This window comes from Perna viridis, chromosome 1 (assembly GCF_037379345.1).
Source record: "Perna viridis isolate PV_CMFRI_1.1 ecotype Kerala chromosome 1, ASM3737934v1, whole genome shotgun sequence".
NCBI lineage: Eukaryota > Metazoa > Mollusca > Bivalvia > Mytilida > Mytilidae > Perna > Perna viridis.
This window is the reverse complement of record NC_142445.1, coordinates 47,243,009-47,268,186: the sequence shown is the minus strand read 5'-3', so window position 1 is coordinate 47,268,186 and position 25,178 is coordinate 47,243,009. Positions and strand designations below refer to the sequence as shown.

Below are 25,178 nucleotides of genomic sequence, written 5' to 3'. Positions count from 1 at the left end.
GGATCAATGTTGAATTTTCAATTGCCTTCTTCGACAATCTTAAAAGGGTTTGGTTTACCATTAAAATAAAGATTTGATAATATACATTCATGTATCCAGGGAATAAAAAAGTTCAGTGCTTTTAAAATTCTTCTCCTAGTAAGATGAATTTAGACTTCAAACATTTTATGTTTTATCGATTAAGTATGAATAAACAAACTATTCTTTATGCACAAATAAGTACTGAAATAAGAAGTTCAGAGTAATAAATACATGGTAAGTCTGTTTAACTTGCTGTCTTCAGTTATTTTGAAATGATATAAATCATTTTGTATATACATACTTCACCATGTATTTGTTTTTATACTGTATGCACATGTTGGTCAAATGATAAGTCTATATAATACAGACTGTAATATGAGTCAAGTTTGTCCTATGTTGAAGGTTAGGTGGTGCTGTCTTATTTATAAGGTATTTTGAAATGGTTTGAAAAACAAAATGTAAATGTTTATCACGTTAAAATTGTCAGGTTCTTTAGTAGCAGTAATACATAAACAAATATCAGAACTTTTTATTGATAAAATTAATTCAGTGCACCTCAAAACATTCTCTGTACACTCACTTAATAGAGGACAAAGTTCTCAAAATGGTATTGAATATTGCAAGCCCTGCCACATTTGTTTACCCCTGTCTTAAGTCAGGAATTTCTGGCCTCTGTATGGCTTGTTTCATTTTCACTTTCTGTTTACTTTTATGTTGCTGGAGTATATAGGGGCAACTATTTCGCGGTACCTATGTAAAACGTCGTTTTGGGGCCAGCTTACAGCCTGCCCTGTTGTGTGAGGGTTTTTTTGCTGTTCATTGAAGATAAATGGGTGGTCTTGAGCTGACATATTTAATGCTGGTGGGATGGTTGTCTCTTTGACATATTCACCATATCCATTCTCGTTATATAATAAACTAGCCTTGGAAGCTTTGTGAGCCTGATTTAAGTCTGACAGGAAGATACTTCCTTTGAAACTTTTCATACAGAGCTAGATAGTTTTGTATCTTATCCACTTAAATATGCTTATTTTATGGTCTTAAATAATTACTTGAATTCAGATACTTTTTTTTCCTGATATGCCATAAGAGTAGAAAGGCCCAAGTAGGAACACTTGTAAATACAAGTCTCACTAATTGGAAACAGCAAGCATCAAGAAGTTCAAGAAAGATGACAATTTTAAAATTATGAACTAGAAATAAAAATGTGAAATATTTCATTAAAGAAAAAATAGATATTAAAATATAAAATACAAGTTAAACAAGGAAAAAGTTGAAAAAAATTGGAAGTACATTTGATTTCACACAAATAAAATTTTAAGTATTCAACTTATGCAGAGCATTTAATGTAATTTCCAAATGTAAACAGAAAACTGAAAAAAATACCTCTGAGAGTATTCTTAATTTCAGTGGTAACTCAAAGTCTTTGAAATTGATGATGTCACAAACAGTATAGAATTTTCTCAGACTTAAGTAATTTTTCAAATTTTTGGTGCTGGGGCCTCGTATTGGGTTTCACACAAAAAATACCCAAAAACCAAAATGACATGGTGTCTTGTCATTGTTATTTTTTTTTATCCAACTGCAAATATTTTTCAGTCATAGAAGGGTATCACCCTGTCATCTGTGTTATCTTCATTGGTTTCCATTAACTTTAGTTTATTTACAGTAACTTGTGTAAAACCTCCGATCTTTTTAAAATTTTAACACATTGTTCCTAGGGACATGGCGAAGGTTTTTGAAAATATGGGTTTGAAAGAGGGATAATGGATATTGTCATTAGAATTGATAGGAAAAGCTTATTGTTGATCTGATTTTTATGATTCAGATGTCAATCTTTTCTTATTGAAATTCTGGTACAAATTTGCTTTACAGGGTAGGCTTATCTTTAATCTTTTTGGAATTAAAGGGGTTCAATATTTGGCCACACCATCAATTTAAAAAAAAATTTGGTTAGAATTTTTTTATTAGCTTCCTTATGAAAATCCCAGCTTGTATTTTTCAATCAGATTTCAGATATCTCTTACAGTTTTCGAGTTATAAGGGGTTAAAGGGTCCACATCTACAAAAATCAACTTCTTGAAATTATTGGTCAAATTTCGCAAATTCAAATTTTGTGCTTTATTGTGTCCAAACCAGTTTATGTTTCCATAATGATATGTAAGTCTCTATGCTTAAGTGTGTCAAAACAAATATTGTGTCCATACTTGCCCCAAGTGAACGCAGTATGACGTGCTGTGGTTGTATCATACTGTGCTCCACGAAATAGCTTGAAACAATGAAATAGGGTAAGTCTTTATAGCTGACAAATATTGTTTAATTCTTCTCTGCTAAATATTAATGTCTATTGTATTTTTTGTATTGTTCTACATTCTTATACATTTTTCAGGGAGAGGCTGACATTTTAGTAGAAGTGTATGATTCTAACTCAGATGATCAAAACAATGTGTTCATTGACAATTTTACCGTTACTTACAATGCAACTAGTGCCAATCATAATCAGTCCAGTGCTAGAAGTAAGCAATACAATCTGACTGGGGCAAGACAAAATGATCCTACAAGGTAAATCATATGTATTTGATCTTTGGTTAGGTTGTGGTAATGCAATTAGCCTTGTAGAATGGTGAATGTCGGTTGGGCAGGTGGGCAGGGAAAATATTAAAAATTTCTCAGAACTTGTAGAGCACAGCCACTAGATATTTGGTACTTGGTATTTGTGAGATATGGTTTTAGGTCTATCAAACTACTACTTCCTATTTCATACAGCAACACCATTTCTGTCTTTGTCCAATTTCACTGTCATTTTACAGTGAACTTACAGGTAACATATGATTGATACTGAAGAAAAATCATTAACAACATTTATTACTGCTTATTATTGGGTTACAAGAATTGTCATCTTATTCATATGGACACATTGGCATCTGTTAAAATTGTTTACCATATGGCATGCTCTATATATGCATTTATGAAGAAAAAATTGGTATCTTTGATATGATTTGTGTTTCAGCTTGAAACTATCAGTGTCTGTGTTTTGTGACACATCTTACTACAGAAATGATTGTTCTGTCAAATGTGTATCAACTGATCATTGTGGAGGACATTACACATGTGATAATCAGGGGAAAAAACTCTGTAAGTCAGGATGGGAGGGAGCAGACTGTACAGTACAGATACCCGGTAGTGAAGCTGACTGCAGTGTTTACACAGGTGAAATAGATTTCTTATATAATGGAAGTAAGAATGATTTATTTAAGATAATTTTTATTTGGAAGTCTTCTCATTAATGTTATTTCCTTAGAAATGCTATACTATATGTGGAAATTTGAAAGCATTGATTTCTGAAATTGTTATATTGTTAATTGTTATTTAAGGTAAGAAGGAATTTGTACCCAGCTCATGGGAAGGGATGTTTACATGTAATGGAGGACAGCACTCTTATCCTATTCATCTCAATGTTACAAAACCAAAGGACACCACCAAAGTCCAGGCTGACCTGTCTTTCAGGAATATTTCTGTTGATGTATCAGGGACATATTCCTCATTTTCCAGATCATTAGCACTTGAAATTTCCCCCATACTGATACCTTATGAGGGAGTAAACTTGACTGGTATTATACTGCAAGCAAGGGAACTAAATTCTACAAACATGTTTGGACAATTAACACTTAAAATGGGCAACAGAACAACTGACTGTGATTTGTCACCATTTGGATTGAAAGTTGGTATGTGTAATGGAGTCTGTATAGAAGATTCATTTTATTTGAATGAGCATATTTTATTTGCATTTGATTCATTTAACTGTTTAATGTTCTATATATAGTGTAATTCAGTAGAGGATACTTAGAACCTGTTCCTTTTGTAATAACAATCATTAAACAATTCAAGCCATTCTATGATTACTTCTTTAGTATGATTATGCATGTACCACATACTTGTTATTTCATAAAAAAGTGCAAACCAATTGTTCACAGCTATTATCTCTCATTTCTACCAATACATAATTACATTTCAGCATATTTTGATGGATGTGATTTCAAAGGAACTTGTGTAAGATATGGACAGAGGAAAGAGCAATACTATTGTTGTTGCTATGATGGTTAGTAGTATTTATCATTTATCATTAAAATGATTTGAGAGCAATTTCATTTTATGTAATCATTAGGTCCTGCACTTCAGTCCTTGCCAACTTTTAAAATTTCTTTACAAGTATTCAGTTTGCACTTTGTTTGCCTGTCTGTTGCATATCATTTAAAGATATTTTATAGCTAAATAGCTTCTCTTAATTTTAAAGCCCATAGAACACATTATATTGGCATAGCCATATATCCAGATTGCTTACAATTTAATTTCAGGTAAAGTAGGTACTAGCTGCTCACCAACCACTACACCTAAATCAACAACCAGACCTACTACTCTACTCTACTCTACTACGCTATCAACAACCCAAAAACCTACAACCAGACCAACTACAACAACAGTAGGTACCACTCAGCATCCTACCACCAAATCAACAACACAGACTCCTACTATCAAGCCAACAACTAAGCCACCCACCGCAGAACCAATAACACAACCATCCACAACAAACCTGACAACACAGCCAACCACCATAAGGCCAACAACAGCTAAATTAACAAGAGATAAAACAACAACACCACAGCCAACTACAGAAACCACTACCATTATGGAAACATCATCAGCACTACCTACTACTAGAAAACCAACAACAGTCAAGCCAACAACAGCAACACCAAGACCCACAACTCCCACTACAATGAAGATGACAACAAAACCTACAAGAAGTACCTCTACACTGCCAACGACAGCACCAACTACTCATGTGTTGAAAACAACCACTCCTATGCCATTTTCTCCAAATGCAACATTCCGTGTTAATTTGTTGATGGTTGATCCTGAATTAGATGGAAAAGATTTTTTTTCTGTCCTGAAAACTTCATGGATATTGGATAATAAAGGTATTTCGTACTTTTTTTTTTACTGAAAACAAATTTATTTATGCCCTCATTTCGATGAATTATTGAGGTGTTATTAGTTAATTTCTTAACCTGGTTTACTGAATGATATCCAACCATTTGGAATATCATGTTAAATAATAATGAATATAACAGTCTTTTTTGTTTTATTTTCTCTTTCCTTTATTAATTATGATTTTATATTGTGTTTGACTAATTATTCTGAAATTCTGATATGATTTTACTTACCACCGTGTTCCTATTTAATTGGACTTCGTGGCCTCTACCATTTAAGAAAAAAAGGCCAAAAAGTGAAAATGGGAGTTTTATCAAAACCCATGTAAAATGTTTGTTTTAATTCCCGATTTTGATTGTTGTTTTTTCTTTTGTTCCTTGTTTAATTCTGGTAAACAAATTTTTTCAGCAGACTTTATGGACCGTTTTCAAGTTAAATGGGATTAAAACAATTTCATCTGATTTCAAAAAAGTTTTTTTATTTGATTCCCTATGTAAATCCCTGCCTGCAATTTTTAATCAGATTTCAGATATCTCTTATGGTTTTTGAGTTATAAGGGGTCAAAAGGGCCACACCCGAAAAAATTACTTTTGGTCCAAAAATTTGAGCTTTATAGTGTCCAAACCATTTGTTGTGTCCCAACTGTATAGGGTTCACCACTGCGGGAGTCATGCTGTGCTCAGCGCAGCTTTTTATTGTTGCAATAGATTTTTTGGCCCTAATTTATGATACTAAATTAAAAATCTTGACAATGTTTATGTAAAAATAAACCATACCATGATATTATTAGTTGTATCTGGAATTAAATACAAAATAAATTTAAACCAAAACATTAATACTAGCTTTTTATTTGAAAGAAAAAAATTGGTGGTCATATATTGGTATGGCGCTGTCTTCATCTTTGTCGTCAGGGTTATTGTCCAAACAAACTTGGTTTTTGTGTGATAACCTGAGTATTAGTTGGTTAGTCTTAATAAGATTTAAAAAGGTTCCAAAACCACTTAAGAAAAGTTGATTTTTGGGGTTATGGCCCATATTGTTTCAGAATTAGGAGTCAAAAAAACATTTTAAAGAACTTAACTATATAACTCCTGTAGAAGCATAGGAATGTTTATGATATTTTTTCACACTATTCTATACAACAATGGTCAGACTTGGATTGATTTTGGGGGTTAGATTTTGAGAGTTTGATTAATTACGGGTCAAAAAGAGAGACCTGAAACATGCATTTTCCTGAAGTCCAGACAATAATTATTAGTAAATGAATTGGATTATAATGAATGGATTGTTTTGAAAATGTACTACAAGATGCCATACTCTCAAAGGAATGTTGTTATAGAATTTGGGAGTTTTGACTGGTACCATTTAGGGACAAGGGGCCAAAATGTGATCACTTTATTCTAATCCTGTGTCAAATATCTGATTGTAATAAAAATTCTAATCTGTGTCAAGTTTGAATGGTGTGTCCATACCTGCCCCAACTGTTCAGAGTTAGACCCCCAAGGTTGTATCAAGCTGTACCCTGGGAAGCATTTTTTAAAAAGTTTTATAAAGAAATGATATGAAAAATAAAGATTATGCATACACATTCTGATTGTTGCCAAAATTTCCAGTAATTAAATATATTTTGATGTTAAAGAGCATTTGCTTTATGACAATGTAATTAATGAATAACGATGTACTGGGTATTACTTTAAGCTGTTGCTGCTATGAAACCAGATGAGATAGAGATAGTGTATGTGGAGTATGCACACACTGTTGTACATTGGTAAGAATAATGTTTAGGCACATTTAATGTATGTTCAGATATATTATTTCTGTTTTTTTTAGTATAACACTACTACAGATGCATAAAAATGAGATTTATAGGTTGAATGCTAGAATACTACTAATTTATTTCTTGTATATGAAACTCCTAGTTTTTATATGGCAAATAAATACCATCATGGGCTTACTTGGAATGATTTAAAAGGTAAAGATGTGGACTTTACAGAAATTAAGGGCCAGAAACATGAATTTTCCCGATGTCCAGCCAATAACTTGACCATTAGTGATTGAATCTTTTTGAAATTGTATTGCAGGGTTCCATACAACCAAAAGAATGGGTGTTTAGAGTTAAATGTTGCAGGAATTAGGGGCCATGAAGGGGCCTAAAACAAGCATTTTCCTTCTATCCATATACATGTAATTACTTGAATAAAAGTGACTTGATCTCTTATAATTTTACTACAAAGTGCCATACTACAAAAATTAGATTGGGATTGATTTTTGGGGTTGTGACTTTAGCCAGGTAAGAATAAGGGGTCACAAAGGGGCCCAGAAAAAGTTTTTTTTCTGATTTCTAGACTATAACTTGAATGAAAGGAAATGGATCGCTTTTAAATTGCACCACAAGGTGTCATATCCCCACAGAATGTTTGGGATTTATTTTGCGGGTTATGACTGGAACCATTAAAGAATAATGGCCATAAAGTAATCAATTTGGTTCTGGTCAAATTTTTATCCTTTGTCAAATATCTAATAGAAATCAAAATTCGAAGCTGTGTCAAGTTTGAATGGTGTGTCCTACTTGCCGTAATTGTTCAGGTTCGACCTCTGCAGAGGAATCAAGTTATGCCCTGTGAAGCATTGAAAATATTAGAGCTTTCAGTAATACATTATTTTATTATTTTTCCAATTGATAACCCATAGGACTCCTGTTATGGTAGTGAAGTACCAAGTCAAAGCTATCCAGAGTATCCCGAATATACAACAGATCAGAGAACCAAGCTCAAATACAATTGAACAACAACTTCAGCTACACTACAAGACGGACAAGACCTTACTGTATACAGAATCAGGTCCATTTTATAATCTATTGTTCAGTCTGAAGTTCTATGTTCAAGGTGTAGGACCAAGTAACAGTCATATTCCTCAATGGCAGGATGCTATTTTACAGGCCCTAAATAGATCATGTTGTAAGTATTCTTATTGAGGGAAATCAAAATTTTATGGTGTTAGTGAGTTTTTTATGAAAATATGTGCTTCTAGAGATTCTTAAAATTTTGAATTCACCATTGGTATGAATTTAACAGTTGTCAATAGTTACTTTTTAGGGAGAAAAGTTAAATATTAGTTCCTTTTAGGTTGTCCTTTTCCCATGGATATATTCTTGTGTATATATCAATAATACAATGTTCTGATCCAAAATTTTGATCTTTATAAATTTATTCCCTGTCAGAATTTGTGTAAAGAAATTCTGTATACAGTGTATCAAGATTTTGGTCATGATTGAGTGCATTTAAGTAGTTAAATCTTTGCTATGATCAATGTTCACATTTAATTCCTCAGTTTAATGTTCTAATATTTAAGTAGACAATAAAATTTTCATGTATTAAGATGCATATTACCAGATTTGAATCAGGACTTTTTCTTCTTGTTTTAATTATGCTCTAAATTTATATTTTCAGCCAGTAAAGGTAAATGTGACATAGATGATGAAACCAAGGTTGTTATCAGGATGAGAGAGGAATATGTAGGAGATGGAGGGTAAGTAGTTGTGGAGAATATGTAGAAGATGGAGGGTAAGTAGTTGTGGAGAATATATAGGAGATGGGGAGTAAGTAGTTGGGGAGAATATGTAGGAGATGGAGGGTAAGTAGTTGTGGAGAATATGTAGGAAATGGGGGTAAGTAGTTGGGGAGAATATGTAGGAGATGGAGGGTAAGTAGTTGGGGAGAATATGTATGAGATGGAGGGTAAGTAGTTGGGAAGAATATGTAGGAGATGGAGGGTAAGTAGTTGGGGAGAATATGTAGGAGATGGAGGTAAGTAGTGGAGAATATGAAGATGATTGGTTAGTGGTTGGGGAGAGAATATGCAGGAGATGCTGGTTAAATTGTTTGAGAGAATATTTAGGAGATGCAGGAAAAGTGGTTGGGAATGAGAAAGGAATATGTAGGAGGTCGAGAATAAGTGGTTGGGAATGAGGGAAGAATATGTAGGAGGTGGAGGGTAAGTGGTTGGTGGATTTTATCTTAAAATAATAATACTCCTGATATTTGCTGTCTAACAGCTGTCATCCTGAGGACTAATAAATTCTCACAAATCTCCATTTTAAAAATGATTCTTGAGTGACAGCTATTTGTAAATCTTAATACCAGTAGTAAATTAGCATTTATTTAAATTTTAGCCATAAAATACAAGTACAGATGTGTCTGCAAAACTATTACTATTAAAGTAATACAAATACAAATTTAATTCTTTATTGCCACAAACTTATAAAGCAAATATAGTTATGATCCAGTTACAACATGTATATAATATAAACAGCATGATATAACATATTACAAATATTATAGAAGTTAGCATAATGATGTACTGCATATTGTTTCTTATTTTAAAACTTTATAATATAAATAAAGAATTCAGTTTTAGGCAATACTCTGACTTTTTATTTAACATGATTTTTACAGTTCAGTTGGAATTATTGTCACTGTTTTTTTTTTTATAATAGTTAATTTTTTCAAGTAGGGCAATGTGTTTTGATTTATATTGTTTACTGTGTAGTGAAAAATGTTTTTCATTTTCAATTACTCTTTCTTTGCAAATTTGGCACTTTCTATCTACTTTTTTAGCTCACTTGGCATCTGTCATTGTCTGTCATCGTCCGTTGTTAACAATTTTTCAAATTTCTTCTCTTTTGACACTACTCAACCAATTGGAACCAAACTTGGTATGAATGTTCCTTAGGGTATCCTGCATAAATTGATGTGGCCGTCGTTACTAAAAATAGTACATAGGTGTCAGACAGTAGTTTTTCGCATATATCTCCAAAACCATTAGGTTTTGCCAAATTCTAATGGGGTAAAAGTTTTCAACATGATAAGATCTATCTGGTCTAATTTTCGTTTTAATCCATTAAGCCATGTTGTAGTTATTGACCTTTTTCCACGTTTTTTGGCTATTTTTAATGTTATTTCTTTAAAAAAATCTTCTCCTCTGACACTGCTTGACCGATTGGGTCTCACTAACCACTTCCAATGTTTCCATTACTTTACATGTTAAAAAAGTAATTTTCAAAGTTTCACTGTGAATTCCCAGAACAAATGACATCTTAAATTGACATACCATTTCGAAGCTGGGAAAATAAGGCTTTCAAAATCATTTTGCTAATGGTATTATGATTGTAGAAATTCTTCACAAAGTATACTTGAATAAATAATACTGAAAATCCACATTTTTACCATTTCTGCTAACTGACAGCATGGAGGCAAATTACTCACACATGTAAACAATATTCATACATTTTTGGGGTGGCCATTTGACCTGGAAGTGGTTATTAAGACCATGAACCAAATTTGGATTAATGTTCCTTAGGGTATCCTGCATAGAACTTATGGGGGATTTTTGATCTGTCGAAAAACATGAAAGCTGTTACTAAAAATAGAACATAGGGGTCAGACAGTAGTTTTTGGCATATATCTCCAAAATGGTTAGGTCTAGCCAAATTCTTTTAATTGCTGAAATAATCCTTATTATAAGGCCTACTAAAGTCTTGACAAGATAAAAGTTGTCAGACAACTCCTTGTAAGAGTTATTGCCCTTGAAAATTATGATAGATAAAAAGAAACTTTCAATTATTGAAATGATTCTTATGATAAGTCCCATCAAAGTCTTCTTGAGTCAAAATTGTTGGACAACTTGTTAAATTTATTGCCCTTGAAAGGCAAAATTAAACCAGGTGAGCGATTTGGGCTCCTGGGAGCCTCTTGTTCTACATTAAGACATCTGCCCTTTTCTGTTATTAAATTATGAGTGCTAAGATGTATCTTAGCGATTGCTGCTCGATCCTTTAAAAGTTTAAGAGTATCAACATAAGGTGGTCTATAACCAACATGAGGTGGTCTAATGGTACCAACATAAGGTGGTCTAGCGGAACCAACATAAGGGTCTGTAACCAACATGAGGTTGTCTATAACCAACATAAGGTGGTCTATAGCAATCAACATGAATGGTTCTGAAAAAATCTAATTTTGATGAGATATTTATCTTTGCATTTTGCCATTGAATGCATTAATCTTTAATTCTTAATATCAGTTGTTTTAAATAAAGTTTTACATATAATATATTGTAAAGATTAGATAAGTTGTAAGATATGATGACACATTGTATTTTCATTTTTATTATCCATAGGATTTTTTATGTCTTTTTTGTTATTTGAAGATACATGTATATTTTCGTGGCACATATTACAACAAATAAAGTGCTTTCATTTCACATTGGATTTATTTAAATCCATTGCAGAAGGCAACCTCCTGTTGTCTCTTAAAGCAAAAAGATCCATTACTTAAGGTTCTGCTAAAGTCAATATCTAGGACATTCCTTAATGAAATCTTTTCCTTCATAGTTTTAATAATACATTAAATTAAGCACTGAAACATTGCTAAATGCATCTTTATATGTATACAACACACAAGCACAAGTCAAACTTAGGAACAAATGTTTTATAACTTCGACATAACATTAACAACAAAAAATGTAAACAACACACATAAGAATTAATCTACAGCTGTCAAAAACAAGATTTGAAGTCTGAAATTCATATAAATCTGTTCCTAAATGTATAATGTAGTGCAAGCTAGTATTAATTTTCTTGAAAAAATTGCCATTTATTTGAATTTAGATGAATTGAGATATTTTAAACCATGATGTTTATATTTTTTGTCGTTAATGTTATATAGAAGTTATAAAACATGCATTAGAAAGTTTGACTTGTGCCTGTGTGTCATATACATATAAAGATGCATTTAGCAATGTTTAAGTGTTAAATTTAAAGCTGCATTAGAACTATGAATGAAAACATTTCATTAAGGAATGTCTTAGATATTGACTTTAGCCAAACCTTAAGATAATGTTGATCTTCTGGCATCAATTGGCCAGTTAGAGACCATTTATGGAGTGAATATCATGGCTGTATTTGAGGATATATTCAACTTTTACAGAATTGAACTAACAGAAATTACTTACTTCATTGAAAAGTTTGGAGTTACATTGAGTCCAGGAAACTTTACAGGCATATCATTGGACAACTATGCTGACTCATTCAAAGCTGATGGGATCAACACAGTCATATACAGGGGAGAGAAAACTTTACGTTTTAGATTTCATTACACCCTCTTTATTGAGGGCAAAGTTAGAACTGAAGATGTGACTGATTTTGAGTTAGCAATCTCTAATGCTTGGAATGAAACCTATCCTGGTAAGAAATATATTTGTATGTTTATATTCAAAATCTTTGTGTTTCCTTGGCAACTTTTATGGTCTTTTGACAAAATAGAAGACAAGCAGACAGTCCATTTTTGGTATCACTGCTTAGGTCAACATAAAATTCATAAATTTTGAAATACATGCCATTTTATGTTTCTTGCCAAAAAGTGAAGATTGTGTCTTTATTGTCACTTCTACTGGATTTCTTGTTGTGTTGTCTCTGTATAGTCCCTCCTGTTTATTATATTGTAAACATATTAATTTATGCGAATTCTGTCAAGTGAACATATTTGTGGATATCAATTTTCATGGTTTCGTAAAAAATGATAAGTGTAATATAGTTTTAATAATAATTTCACAAATAGCGAAAATGAGTACACCTAAAAAATTAATACATTAGGGGTATATAGAAATCAACTCGTTAGTTAGTCTGGTTTTCTGTTATCTTTGTAAGCACACTTTCTCATAAATTGCTCTTGGAATTTTGATGAAATTTGAGAAGATCTGATTAAAGATATAAACATAATCTAAGTCAACTTTAAGTGTGTGGTATTCTACAGAAGGTTTGACTCTATTTATTTCGTTTTTCTTTTTTTAAGGAGTTTATAGTGAATGTAAAGATTGTTATGCTTGGATATTTGGTAGAGAAAAGTTTGTCACAGATAGTGGGTACGTTATTGTACATTCTGTTTTATGTTTATTGAAACTGTACTACTAAAAAACATACTTTAACAACATACCAGTAAATATGTAGATAGCCATTTAATGTGATAGATTTAGTAAGATATAGTAAAGCACCATTGTACTATTTGTGTTGTCACCACAGTCGGGCATTACCAGTTGATCCAAAAAGAAACTTTTATCATACTGCAAAGTACCGTAATAATCACCCATTCCAAACAGCAACTTCTATAAGACATGAGATTACTATTATTGTACTTATTTTCTTAGTATATTTATATTCATGAGTTTCACTTATAATCAGTTATTAGCAATACCTGTGGATATGCATATTAAGCATTTAGCATTTGGTTACTTATTATAGAAAGTAACTTAAACATTGCATGTACATTGTTTGTATTTGCGAAAAATGTTTGATAGCCAAAAATAGTGAAAATAAGTACCCGCAAAAAATAGGCACAAATACAACTTATAAATTTATTCACTATATTTGAACATGCTAATAATTTACAATATGCTAGTAAATATTTTTCATTTTGGTTCTAAATATTTAAAGAAAAAAAAATTCAATTTTTCATCAGTGCTGTCTTTGTTACATTTTACTTTTAGCTATTTTACTTCCTGTTGTCACTACCACATTGTGTTTTACTCTAAAAGGAAACTAAATTCTTAAGGTTTTCCAGTACATTCACTCTTGAAATCTTTGATACATTTGATGACAAGACATATATTTTTTTTTTAGTGAAGAAATTACAGGTCTTCAATATTTTTTCTACTTCCACTCTATGATACAGCCGCCAATAGACTGGCACCCACCAACCACTACAAACATGACAAAACTGATATGGGTGACAGGTGTAGATGGTGCACCCTATTTTCTGTACACTCAGAATGACTACCATAGATATAAGCATAGTTTTAGTCTGTTTATTGAGGGTGCCACAGATGATAGGAATAATAAAGCTATAATAGATAACTTACATGTGGCTGTTAGAAACTATAGTAGGGGTAAGTATAGATATCTGTACTCAGTTAGAGTAAGTATAGACATCTGTACTCAGTTAGAGTAAGTATGGACATCTGTACTCAGTTAGAGTAAGTATGGACATCTGTATTCAGAGTAAGTATGGACATCAGTACTCAGTAAGAGTAAGTATGGACATCAGTACTCAGAGTAAGCATGGACATCTGTACTCAGAGTAAGTACAGACATCTGTACTCAGTAAGAGTAAGTATAGACATCTGTACTCAGTATAAGTAGATATAGACATCTGTACTCAGTAAGTATAGACACCTGTACTTAGTGTTAACATGAAGAAATAAATATTTTCATGTCTTTCTTACTAAGTACTTTACATTACCCACCTGATCTTCTTTTCCAACAGTTTTTTTTTTATTAAATGAATATTTACTTCTGATTTTGGTAATTTCTGCTTTCTTTGTTGAACTTGTAAATTCAGGTTTGACATTAATGTCACAGTATTTTTCATAAATTTGCTTTGGAATATAGTCTTTGTTTCTTTTCATTAGAACTATAATGAATCATGATACATTTAATTTCAGGTATTGTTGCCGACCAGATTAATACCAGAAACTTTGATACAACACTGTATGTGGATGGCATTGGGTAAGAATAATACTTGACTGTACCTTACAATTCTCTGCAGTTACTTGTAGTTCCCATGTATCTTTATTATATGCACCTGCAAATATTTCTGTTTTTCTGAGTCTTTAATGCTGTAAGAATCAGGCAAAGTTGAAAAAAAAATTAATTATGCTCAGAAAAAAACACTCAAATTTGGTAATTTGAACTCATAGTTTATGGTCTATTGAAGAGAAAATAATTTATACCTCTAATCACTGACACTCAAAAAAGTAATGAATGTGATTTCTGCATTTCAGACAACATTTTGAATAAGATTTCATGGTAAGGCTTGGGTGATAATTACACCATGATTCACTCACTGCCTGATTTTTACAGATAATAGCACTAAATTCTGGTAGATATTACATGATTTTATTTTCAACAACAAGTGTTAGGTTTTAAAAAAGTTGAAATTATTTGCATTAGCTTGAAAAGCACATGTATGCTTATTTACTTTTTTCAGTTTCATTTTCATGTATGATATAGTTTATTTCAAGGAATAAAATAAAATTACTGGTAGTCTTATCCAAGATATTTGCTAATACTTAGTTTGTCAGTAACCTGTACTTTTCTCCTTTGATCTTATTGACATGTATTTTGCTCATACAATGAGCAAAATCATGTCTTATTGGTTAATAATTCCACCTGAAAGTAATTATTCAATATATACTATCTATCTATTGTAGTAATTATGTGACAGAGTTTCCCATTTTCCTGACAAAAGACAAGAAAGACCTTGATGCAAGGCTTTATGATTTACCATCAGCTGAGTGGCTTTATGACTGGTTCACAAAACAGAAGGTTCTGAAAAAGAGTGAAAAGTCTTATACTATATACAAGAGAACAGGTGTTGAGCTTTATGATACAAAGTTTGCATGGCAGCACTTAGTAAATGATTTTGTTCATGAATCTGATACAAAAGATATTGAAATGGTCCTGCAAGATTCATGGAATGCAACTTTACCAAGTAAGATCGTTATCCATGTTAATTTAATACTTTAGTTTCCTTAATTCTGGTCCACATGTTTTTGACCTATGCTCAGCCTCAATAAAACACATGTAAACTTTATTTCAATTAACTACCTAAAAAATTATCAGACAATAGTAATTTGAACATGATAAGACGAACTCTATCTTATCTCCTGAACATTATAATAGTATGCACTGTAAGAAAAAATATCAACTCAGTTATGTATAAGATTTAAGCATGTCATCTGCTGAATAGATTTTTTACTTTCCAATTTTCAGATGATGATATTGATGTAAAGATACTGACCACATCTATGCTTATGTTTGATTTAGACACCAGGTCTGTTTATTCAGGGTATAGGTGATAGCCATTTTATCAAACTGTCTTGTATGATTTCAAATTGGTTAAAAATTATTTAGCCCAATCTGTACTGATATTTATTATTGTGGTGTTTCTCTTGATGAACTGTTCGCTAAAAAGTAAATATTTTTTACCAAACTCTTTAGGAGAGGAGAGTGCACTAACTTTCACCTGTGTTGTATTTTATGTTGTGTAATTTGATGTAAGTACCTCTTAATTCAGCCACCCATTTTAATACCATGTTTTGATTTTATCACCAAAAAAAAAGAGAAGAAAAAAATCACTGCAGATTTGATATACGCTATATTATTATTTTGATTTTTTTTTTAAATAGGAAAACTGTAACAGTAATACTATACACTCTGAGGGTGAATGAAGAACTCCAGGATAAAGATCTTATTGCTGAGTTAAGGAAGAAATCTACCATTGAAATGATCGGAAATCGACTACATAACTTCCATTACAATACTACAATGTCCAAGTCACTGCTAGTACCATACACACAAATGTTTGAGTTGTACTTCCTGTCTGAGTTGTCCTTGATTGACCTTCAGACCAACTTCTCTAGTCAGCTGTACAGTGCTTTACAGACCAAATGGAAGACAGGTAGGTATTGCTGTATTAGTTTGTCAGTTGTCGTTTTATATTCTTGCTAATATTCAATTTGAAAGATCATACTTTTGGGGGAAAGAATATTTCTCAAGGAAAGATTCAAATCAATGTTTTATGATCTAGGGAAAGACAACATACTGGATTTATTAAAAAAAATCTTTCTCAATTCACTTGTCATTTTACATTTTTGTCAGATTTCCGTTCCAACTTAGAAGTCAGTGTTGCTTTCCAGGAGAAGGTATACATTGGAAGCATTTACAGGTAAGAATAATTTTTTTTTTCACTTTACAGACTTGAATATTCTTATGTCTGATTATGAAAAAAATACTATACAAAACCATATACAATGTAGTTTAGTGCTTTATTGATATTTGTCTTATTTTATAAGTTTCACTATTGTATACTCAGATACAGTAGGGTATAAGAATATCTGCACATTTCTCTTAAATACTTTTATGAAATACTGTGTTTAGCTCAATCTTTATCTGTTGCATAAACTATGTATCATCAATTTACCAGTTATTACTATACAATTATAGCAGCTCTGAGCCTCCATATTTGTTTTATTACATTTCTCAGTAGAAATTTTCAGAATTTTCCATTCAGTTAGTGAGTTACTTTATTACCAATATTTTGGTTTATAGTTAATCTGGTTGAGTAAAATTTGTATAACCATAATCTTTTTTCTCATATGTTTTGGAGGTTTTTTTTAAAATAACAAATTTAGGCAAATACTTATTAGATATTGACTCTGATTCTGACCTCATAAAACAGTGAATATAAACAGCGGACATCAGCCATGCGATATCAGTCATAATCAAAACACCAAGCATGTAATATCACAAGATATAGGTGTGTTAGAAATATGTGGTTTAAACAGAATCTATTTAATACAAAATGTAATTAGTACTTGTACTTGTATGTGGCAAGAATCTAAATGGATTTGTATATTTTTTTGTACTTGTATGTGACAAGAATCTAAATGGATTTGTATAACGAATTTTTAATGAGAAAAATAACTTAAATTAATTTCAGTGAAGCATGGAGAGTTGTGTTTTTCCTAACTTTCTTTGAGAACAACAAGACTGAAGTAGTCAAACCAGACTTTGTGTCCCCTATAACAGAGACACTATTTTATCAATCTTTAACATGGATGGGTTTAGGTGGTGTGGAATATAAACTTTATACCCAGTCCAGGACTGGTGTATCACTATACAGAAATCAACACTTTAATCTGGTGTTCACACGAGCTGTTTCAGAATTAGATTACCAACATATAATGAAAGACTTACAGCTGCTCTGGTGTAAATATCTACGTAAGTTTTTCATCTTATCTAAAGGAATTCATTTTTGTTTGGGATTTGAAGCAAGTATGCACCAAGCAGTCAATTTGTATTACTTAAATTTATTTTCTTTGCATATTGTAAGGATGACCAAACTTCGGTGATGATTATTTGTGAGTAAGGGAAGGGATGACCAAAGTTTAGTGGTGATTATTTGTGAGTAAGGGAAGGGATGACCAAAGTTTGGTGGTGATTATTTGTGAGCAAGGGAAAGGATGACCAAAGTTTGGTGATTATTATTTGTGAGTAAAGGAAGGGATGACCAAAGTTAGTGGTGATTATATGAAAGCACAAATTGATGATTTATCTCCACTAAATACAGTCTTCTAAATTTTTTCTGAATTTTATATTCCCAATCTTATGAATATTTCCATATGTTGATTTAAAAAAAATGTATATATATTTTTGAAAGGTTGCTCTAGTAACAGTAGCATCCACATTACAATCACAGAAGAAGAGAAGTATCTGGACATTAATGGGTATGATTGTTTTTAAGATTACATAGGAAGAATTATAACATCTTTTTAGTTTTTTCAGTTTTTAGTACCAATTAGGAAATATATATTTTTGTGCACATTGAAACACATGAAATCATATGTTTTCCTAAATCATATGAATATCATACTCCATTCATATAAAAAGTCCTATGGAAAATATGTTACAATGAAACCTGTCTAAACTGAACCCTGTATTATCTGAAAACCTGTTTACACCAGACAACTTTTGATGTCCCATTGTGTCAGTTTAAATGTATTTGGAACCTGGAGAAATGATAACCCTTCCAAACCGACCAAATTCTAAAAACTGAAAGGGGTTTGGTTTCTAGAGGTTTTACTGTAGTGCAGTGAAACTTCTCCAAACCGGACCCTCAGAAAACTAGTCTTCCCTTCAAACCGGCCGTTTTCAAAAGTCCCGGCCGACAAACCTTAAAACCTGTGTGTTTTGTCTTCAATAGACCAGCCACTCCCTAAAACCACACATCGGCCGGTTTTTCACAGTTTTAGTTACATATTTCAAATAAAAACAACCTCTCAATTCCGGCCGCCCGGTTATTGTTCACCTGTAATAAATGTGTCAACAAAACTGTAATGATTACATTACATTACTTAATTAATAATTCATTCACTGATCGGTTTGCATTTCATCAGTGGACAGATGGTAATTGAAGGGGACAGTAGTTTAATCCAGATATTACATTTTGTCACTGGTTGGCTGTTAATTGGTGTGTACATTTAATAGTATGATCTTTACGATATTTTAACTGTCAATTAATGTAACCTGTACCCAAGCCAAAACAACATAGGGGTGAAACTATTAGACTTTGTTGATAGGTAATTTACGAAAACAATACAAATAATTAATTACATGTACCATCAATAGCCCTTTGATCTTCAATACACATTCTTTCAAAACCATGAACATCATTTTGTCGGCAGTACCGTTTGTAAAATCAAATCATTTACAATGATGCAAGCTTTGAAATGTAATAAAAGGCCCAAAGTTTTGAATTTGCATTAATCATGTCTTGACCAACAAACTGACAAGGTGTAGGGTTATAGAACACATTAATGGAAACAGCTCTTAGAATGCATTGCTATTTTTCACAAAACCGGCCACCCCTATAAACTGGCCATTTTTTCTTGTCCCAATGGTGGCTGGTTTGGAGAAGTTTCACTGTATAAAATATGGATGTTTCATATGTTTTTCTTGGTGGTTGTAAGCATATGACAAATACATTTTGGAATATTTGCTGTGAAAACTAAGGTCTTTATGCTATGTATATTCAGAAACTCTGGTACAGTGAATTTTACTATCATTATTGTGTTGAAATTTTATTAACATGTTTTGTATAAAGCAACTAAACTTAAGTAAATTGTGGGACAATATTGTTGAATGAATTTGTAAGTACTGTAAACACAACTGCTTCCTCTGCATTTGTACTGATTGGATTGGAATTAGAATTGCAGAAATAAAAATTATCTTTATTTTAGAAATATATACTGGAACCTGGTATACTTTGTACACCAGAAGAACAGAGTTTTGGATTCAAGATGTTACCATGGTATCAAACTGTCCAAAGACATGTTCAAATGGACTAATGTCTACAACGGTACATATGAACTGGCTGAATGGAGAGAGATGTGGAAATATTCACATGGATTCCATCTGTATACTGACTACTCTGTAACTCTACAGCTACAGTACCTCAGATCAGCATTGATTAAAGCTTGGTTTAAAATGGGTATAGGTAGGTATCAGGGTAACTATTATTTAAACACCATTGGGAAAAATGAGAATGGAGATAAATCACTTGTAGGTGCCAGGGTGACTTATTTAAGCTCTATTGGGAGAAAAAGAATGTGGATAAATCACTGGTTGGTACCAGGATGACTATTATTTAAACTTAATTGGGAAAAGAATGGAGATCACTATTTCTCTGTTTGTCCATCTGTCCATCCATCTGTCTGCATTTATGGTTAGTTCAAATCTCTTTAAACCATTCAATAGATTTTGATGGAACTTTATCAGAAAGTTAGGCTTCATATGAAGATATGCAGGAAGGAAGATAATTGTTGTGGGGGTGCCTACATAGGGAGATAATCTAACAAAAGGGTTTTACTTGTTAACATTCTTTCCGTAAGCTTGCTCACAGTATTTGAAGTTCAATTAAAAAAAAACATTCCTTGTGTTCAGTCAAAACATATGTATACTATTAACGTATAGGTCTTTGTAGGTTAAAAAAACTTCAGACTGTCATTTCAAAACTCTTGAATTAAATATCTAACAAGACTCTTGCATAGTTTCAGAAAGCTGTCATTGTATTGATATTAAGATCACTCATCAGAAACCAATCACAGATTTATCAGGGTAAGTTATTTATGTTACTTACTACTACTGAAATCTAAGAAGGTGGATGAGGCTGTGATCAAATATGTTGGCAATTTTCTTTCAGTTTAGGTAATATATGCTACTGTTGTTGGTATGATAACATTTAATTATTGTTTTAAAGACTGCACTGATAAAAAAGTTGACCTGGAGCTTGTTGTGAAATAAAATATTCAAATTTTCAAGTCGCTGATAATGTTAGCGTTTCTTATACTTGTAATTTCAGTACTTTTATTCCCATGTGATTTGCATAATTACATATTATTACTCCACATTATGCTGCATATCTGTGCTGTGTTTACCACCATATTGTCATAGCTGTAGCTTTATACAAGATAAAAATGTACTTCTGAAATATTATACACATATTTTCTACATGTGTTTTTTGCTTGTATGGGAATGGGAAGTTTACATGAAATGATCGATTAGCATTGAACATTATCTAGTTCCTGATGCAGGCAGGGGGCTTGTTACGAAACTATTTAGGTCATATACATTGAAGGGCCCTGATATCTATTAAATATTCATTGTCAGTTGTTTATTCTGGTTCCTAATGTGGTTCCCTGGTAATGCATATTTTGCTTGTATGAGAACATGAAGTTTACAATAAAAGATGAAATGATCTTTTAGCATTGAATTTATGTAATATTACCCAGTTTCCAATTCAAACACTGGGGCTTGTTACAATTGACTTTATAGGTCACATACATTATCAGGGCCCTGATATCTATATATAGCCATTGCCAGCTGCGTAATCTGGTTCTTCTGGTAATGAGTTGCTTTGATTGAAAACCTTCTGGTCATTATGGTTACGAAAGAGTAATCATATCAAGGGAACCAAGATTCTAGCAGGAGTCAGCCAATTTTAGAACATATCACATTGATTGAACCTTTAAAATGGCTCTTACAGATACCAATGTTCTTCAGCAGTTTGAAACAATACAAATGAATAACTTCTTTATTTCTTAACTGGGGATTTGCCAACTATTCTTTTCTATATATTACATAACCTTATCCCACTTATAAGGTGATAGGATGTGCTGCTGGAATAGTTACCATTTTCCAGCATGCAAATGTGTGAATAGGTATGAAAAAAAACAAACACTATTTATATAATAACTCATTACAGTTTACAAATTATATGGATAGTCAAAGACATCCTTGTACTGTCATCTTTTGTCATTATTTTCATATTTGTAAATAGATGCAGGATGAATATTGTTATTATATGTTTTTGTGTATCATAATTAAGGGAAAGCTCCTTATATATATATATGATAAGGTGTCTTTTTTCTATCAAGGATATATTGGAGTGCACCCCCCCTGTGATTGTGAAAAATTTTTAATGCTTGACATCATCTCATTATTTAATTATAGCAACAAAAAAACCCGGGACTCGCCCAGGCTCATTGATTAATTTGTTGGAAATAAATGATTCACAGGTGATGATATCAAGTAAAATATAATTCTAACTTATTGTGAAACTGATTAAACTTAATACTAGGTGACAAAGTTCAAACTGCAGTGGTTTAATTTTGGACATTATTTTTACTACAATGTACTTAATGGTAATTTTCATAACTTAACTATATTTTTCAGGAAAACATTTTGGGAATTGACCTATTATATCCTGTACAAAGGTCAATTGATTCACTCTACTACCTGGCCACATTTGGACTTAAAACTACTAGACATCAGTGCACAGAAATCCTTTACTATTCTGACCAACATTGATACCAAGTTTTATACCAATCTGTTATCATTTTATTCCAACTATAAATTATCTAAGACTAAGCTAACTTTGTTGGAGAGACAGATCACTAATAAATTTCTGGAGGAGAATACAGGTATCTTATGATTTGATTGTTTTGTTTATCATTTTATTTTGTAAATTTTTTAGTAAGTTAATTCAAATGGTATTGTGTCACAATACCAAACTTATTTGTCGTGTTTTTATTTTATGGAATCCCATATGATCCCCAATTGGCCTGTTAATTGTTGAATGATATGTACAATTGATCGCATAATCAAGCTTTTCTACCTTTTTTCATCTTGGAAAAGGATTTAGACTAAGTACTGGTAATATGCCATAAAAAAAACTGATTTATACAACTTATGATATATATTGTTTGATAATGTCGTTTGTGTGTAAATACTTATAAGGCTTATGAAGTGCACATTCAAATTCCGCTGTACATGATAGAAGATCCTTTTTAACATGCTATGAGATCCTAAAGAATTAAAGCCTGTTTACAGAATACAAGACCTGCAGATGTGTTTCAGTGAATATAGTTTCACAGGAACAAGTTGTGAATAGTCATGGGTAAGTTGATGGTAAGATGTTAGGTGTGAAAAAAATAAGCTTCACATACAGTCGAACTTCACTTGCTCGAACTCGGATGGCTCGAACACAATTCAAAGTACCAAAATTTTCTCCAATATAATCAATATAAATAACCATGGATTTCTCGAACTTTGATTTCTCGAACAGTCGAACTGACTAGTCGGTCCATTTGGTAGTAAATCTTCGAGAATAACCATCACTAACTCGAACTCGTCAGCCATTTTGTCAGCTTGGATAATAAAAGGTGTGAAAAACTGAAACCCTATCATTAGTCAGTGTCATTTTAGTTAATTACAGGTAATATTTAATTCATCACTAATTAGGTAGTTTTGATCTTAACATAGTACTGATTAAAGTTTGAGAATGTTCCGAAGTCGGTATGATGAAAGCATGAAAGAAAATCAGATAAAAACAAATTATTGACCAAGGAACTCGAACTCTGAACGTTTTTTAAAGCGAACACAGCATTTTTAATGTCCACAAATCTTCCGAAAGCGAATGAAAAGGATCCACCAACTAACACAACTATGTTAGAAGTAAGCAATTTCTAACGATAAAGTGGAGCTCGGACTGGCAACGAAAAGAATCCGGAAATATTCGAACTTCAATTTCTCGAACTCCCGATAACTCGAACACATTTCAATGGTCCCTTGGAGTTCAAGCTACCAAGGTTTGACTGTATTTAAACCACTTTGAAGATTGTAATGCCTTTTTTGTCAATTTTTGTCAGTATGGTGTTAAATATATATTAATGAATCTTTGTTAATATAAATTACTGGTGTCATTTTTATTGGACATTTCAATGATTGAACAATTACGAAAAAAAAATACAATAAGAGTTTAATTATTGTTGGTATATAGATTTCCCCTTCATTTATATGTTAGAATACATTTTTGAATTAAAGATATACTCATGGAAAGTCATTCTAAATAATTATCTAGGGAGACTACTTGGAGGATTCAGTACCAGATTATAAAGGACAGAAAGCCTCTTAGACCATCCACAGTCAGGCCTATTGACTGGAGCACGTTTAACTACAGTCTAACAACTATACACGGGAAACATTACCATTTCTCCTGGACCTGGACAGATTGGTGGAAGTATACCCACAACAGCTTACTGGGAGGCTTGTACCTTGGTAGCTGGGTGCCCCCCACTGACTATCAGAAATTCTATAATGCTTTGTTGGAATATTACAGGGAATACTATAAAGGTAACTTGTGCTTCAGTCTGGTCCTGGCTTGAAGGCTCTTGATCTGCATTTATTAAACAATAATTTAATTTGATTCGTAATGAGCTTTCTGATTGGTTGGTTCTCTTTGAGCAAATCAGGTTATTTTGTATAACTGGCTTGGTACTATGATATCATTAATGTTGATTGGTCCATACTCCACAATTCAAATAATTATTTTTAAATAGGTTATATTCAGTAACCAAGTTTGGGCCAGTTTACACATTTTATAAACTTGTTCATGGTTTTTAAATGTAAACTGTTGCAAACCAGGTTATTTGGTATAACCTGTTCAAAAAATTAGAAACGTTTCTTAAATCCAATCATTTCTGCATGTACAACAAATTCATAACAGATTGAGATGTTTTGTTATTGTAAGAAATACAATAGGACTTTAATAGGAATAAAAAAGTTAATTTGCATATTGGAATTAAAATAAAATAAATAAGAATGTTCATGGATGTATTTGCATTGTATTTTGTCCTACAAGGTATGATATTAATTTTATTTTCAATATCATATTGTATTTTAAACCTCTAACTTCAAATGTTTAGTATGCCAACTCATCAATTACTGAAACTTTTGGATTTGTAACATTTCTGTATTCAGTATAAAACTTGAATGAATGTTTTTACAGGAAAAAAAGTTGAAGTTGGATCATTTAACAAGACAAAGGAGTACTATACCACAATAGGGTAAGTTTGATAACTAAATACCAAGGAATATAGAATATTGTATATCCATGAAATCCCTCTTAAAACTATAATCTTTTAAGAGGCTGTCCATTTAAAAAATGGGCAGATCCTTTGGTATGGGTGGCACAGAGTGAATTTGATCCCACTGA

General features: G+C 32.0%; 1 protein-coding gene across 4 annotated transcripts in view; it reads left to right on the top strand.

Moving 5' to 3' along the window:
• Positions 1–25,178, top strand: part of LOC148629061 (uncharacterized) — a 65,101-nt gene that overhangs the window by 8,462 nt on the left and 31,461 nt on the right. For all 4 annotated transcript variants that reach the window (XM_088543206.1, XM_088543201.1, XM_088543190.1 and 1 more), the window contains exons 3-26: positions 2,411–2,583; positions 3,032–3,231; positions 3,396–3,746; positions 4,037–4,120; positions 4,377–5,000; positions 6,712–6,781; positions 7,705–7,970; positions 8,463–8,541; positions 11,997–12,253; positions 12,861–12,930; positions 13,685–13,950; positions 14,506–14,569; positions 15,274–15,554; positions 15,836–15,896; positions 16,252–16,523; positions 16,724–16,790; positions 17,565–17,845; positions 18,285–18,351; positions 19,864–20,120; positions 20,674–20,740; positions 22,358–22,605; positions 23,015–23,081; positions 24,045–24,316; positions 24,972–25,029. In XM_088543206.1, the coding sequence (XP_088399332.1) occupies positions 3,431–3,746; positions 4,037–4,120; positions 4,377–5,000; positions 6,712–6,781; positions 7,705–7,970; positions 8,463–8,541; positions 11,997–12,253; positions 12,861–12,930; positions 13,685–13,950; positions 14,506–14,569; positions 15,274–15,554; positions 15,836–15,896; positions 16,252–16,523; positions 16,724–16,790; positions 17,565–17,845; positions 18,285–18,351; positions 19,864–20,120; positions 20,674–20,740; positions 22,358–22,605; positions 23,015–23,081; positions 24,045–24,316; positions 24,972–25,029 (4,094 nt within the window). In that variant the 5' untranslated portion in view covers positions 2,411–2,583; positions 3,032–3,231; positions 3,396–3,430. The remainder of the gene's footprint in view (positions 1–2,410; positions 2,584–3,031; positions 3,232–3,395; positions 3,747–4,036; positions 4,121–4,376; positions 5,001–6,711; positions 6,782–7,704; positions 7,971–8,462; positions 8,542–11,996; positions 12,254–12,860; positions 12,931–13,684; positions 13,951–14,505; positions 14,570–15,273; positions 15,555–15,835; positions 15,897–16,251; positions 16,524–16,723; positions 16,791–17,564; positions 17,846–18,284; positions 18,352–19,863; positions 20,121–20,673; positions 20,741–22,357; positions 22,606–23,014; positions 23,082–24,044; positions 24,317–24,971; positions 25,030–25,178) is intronic.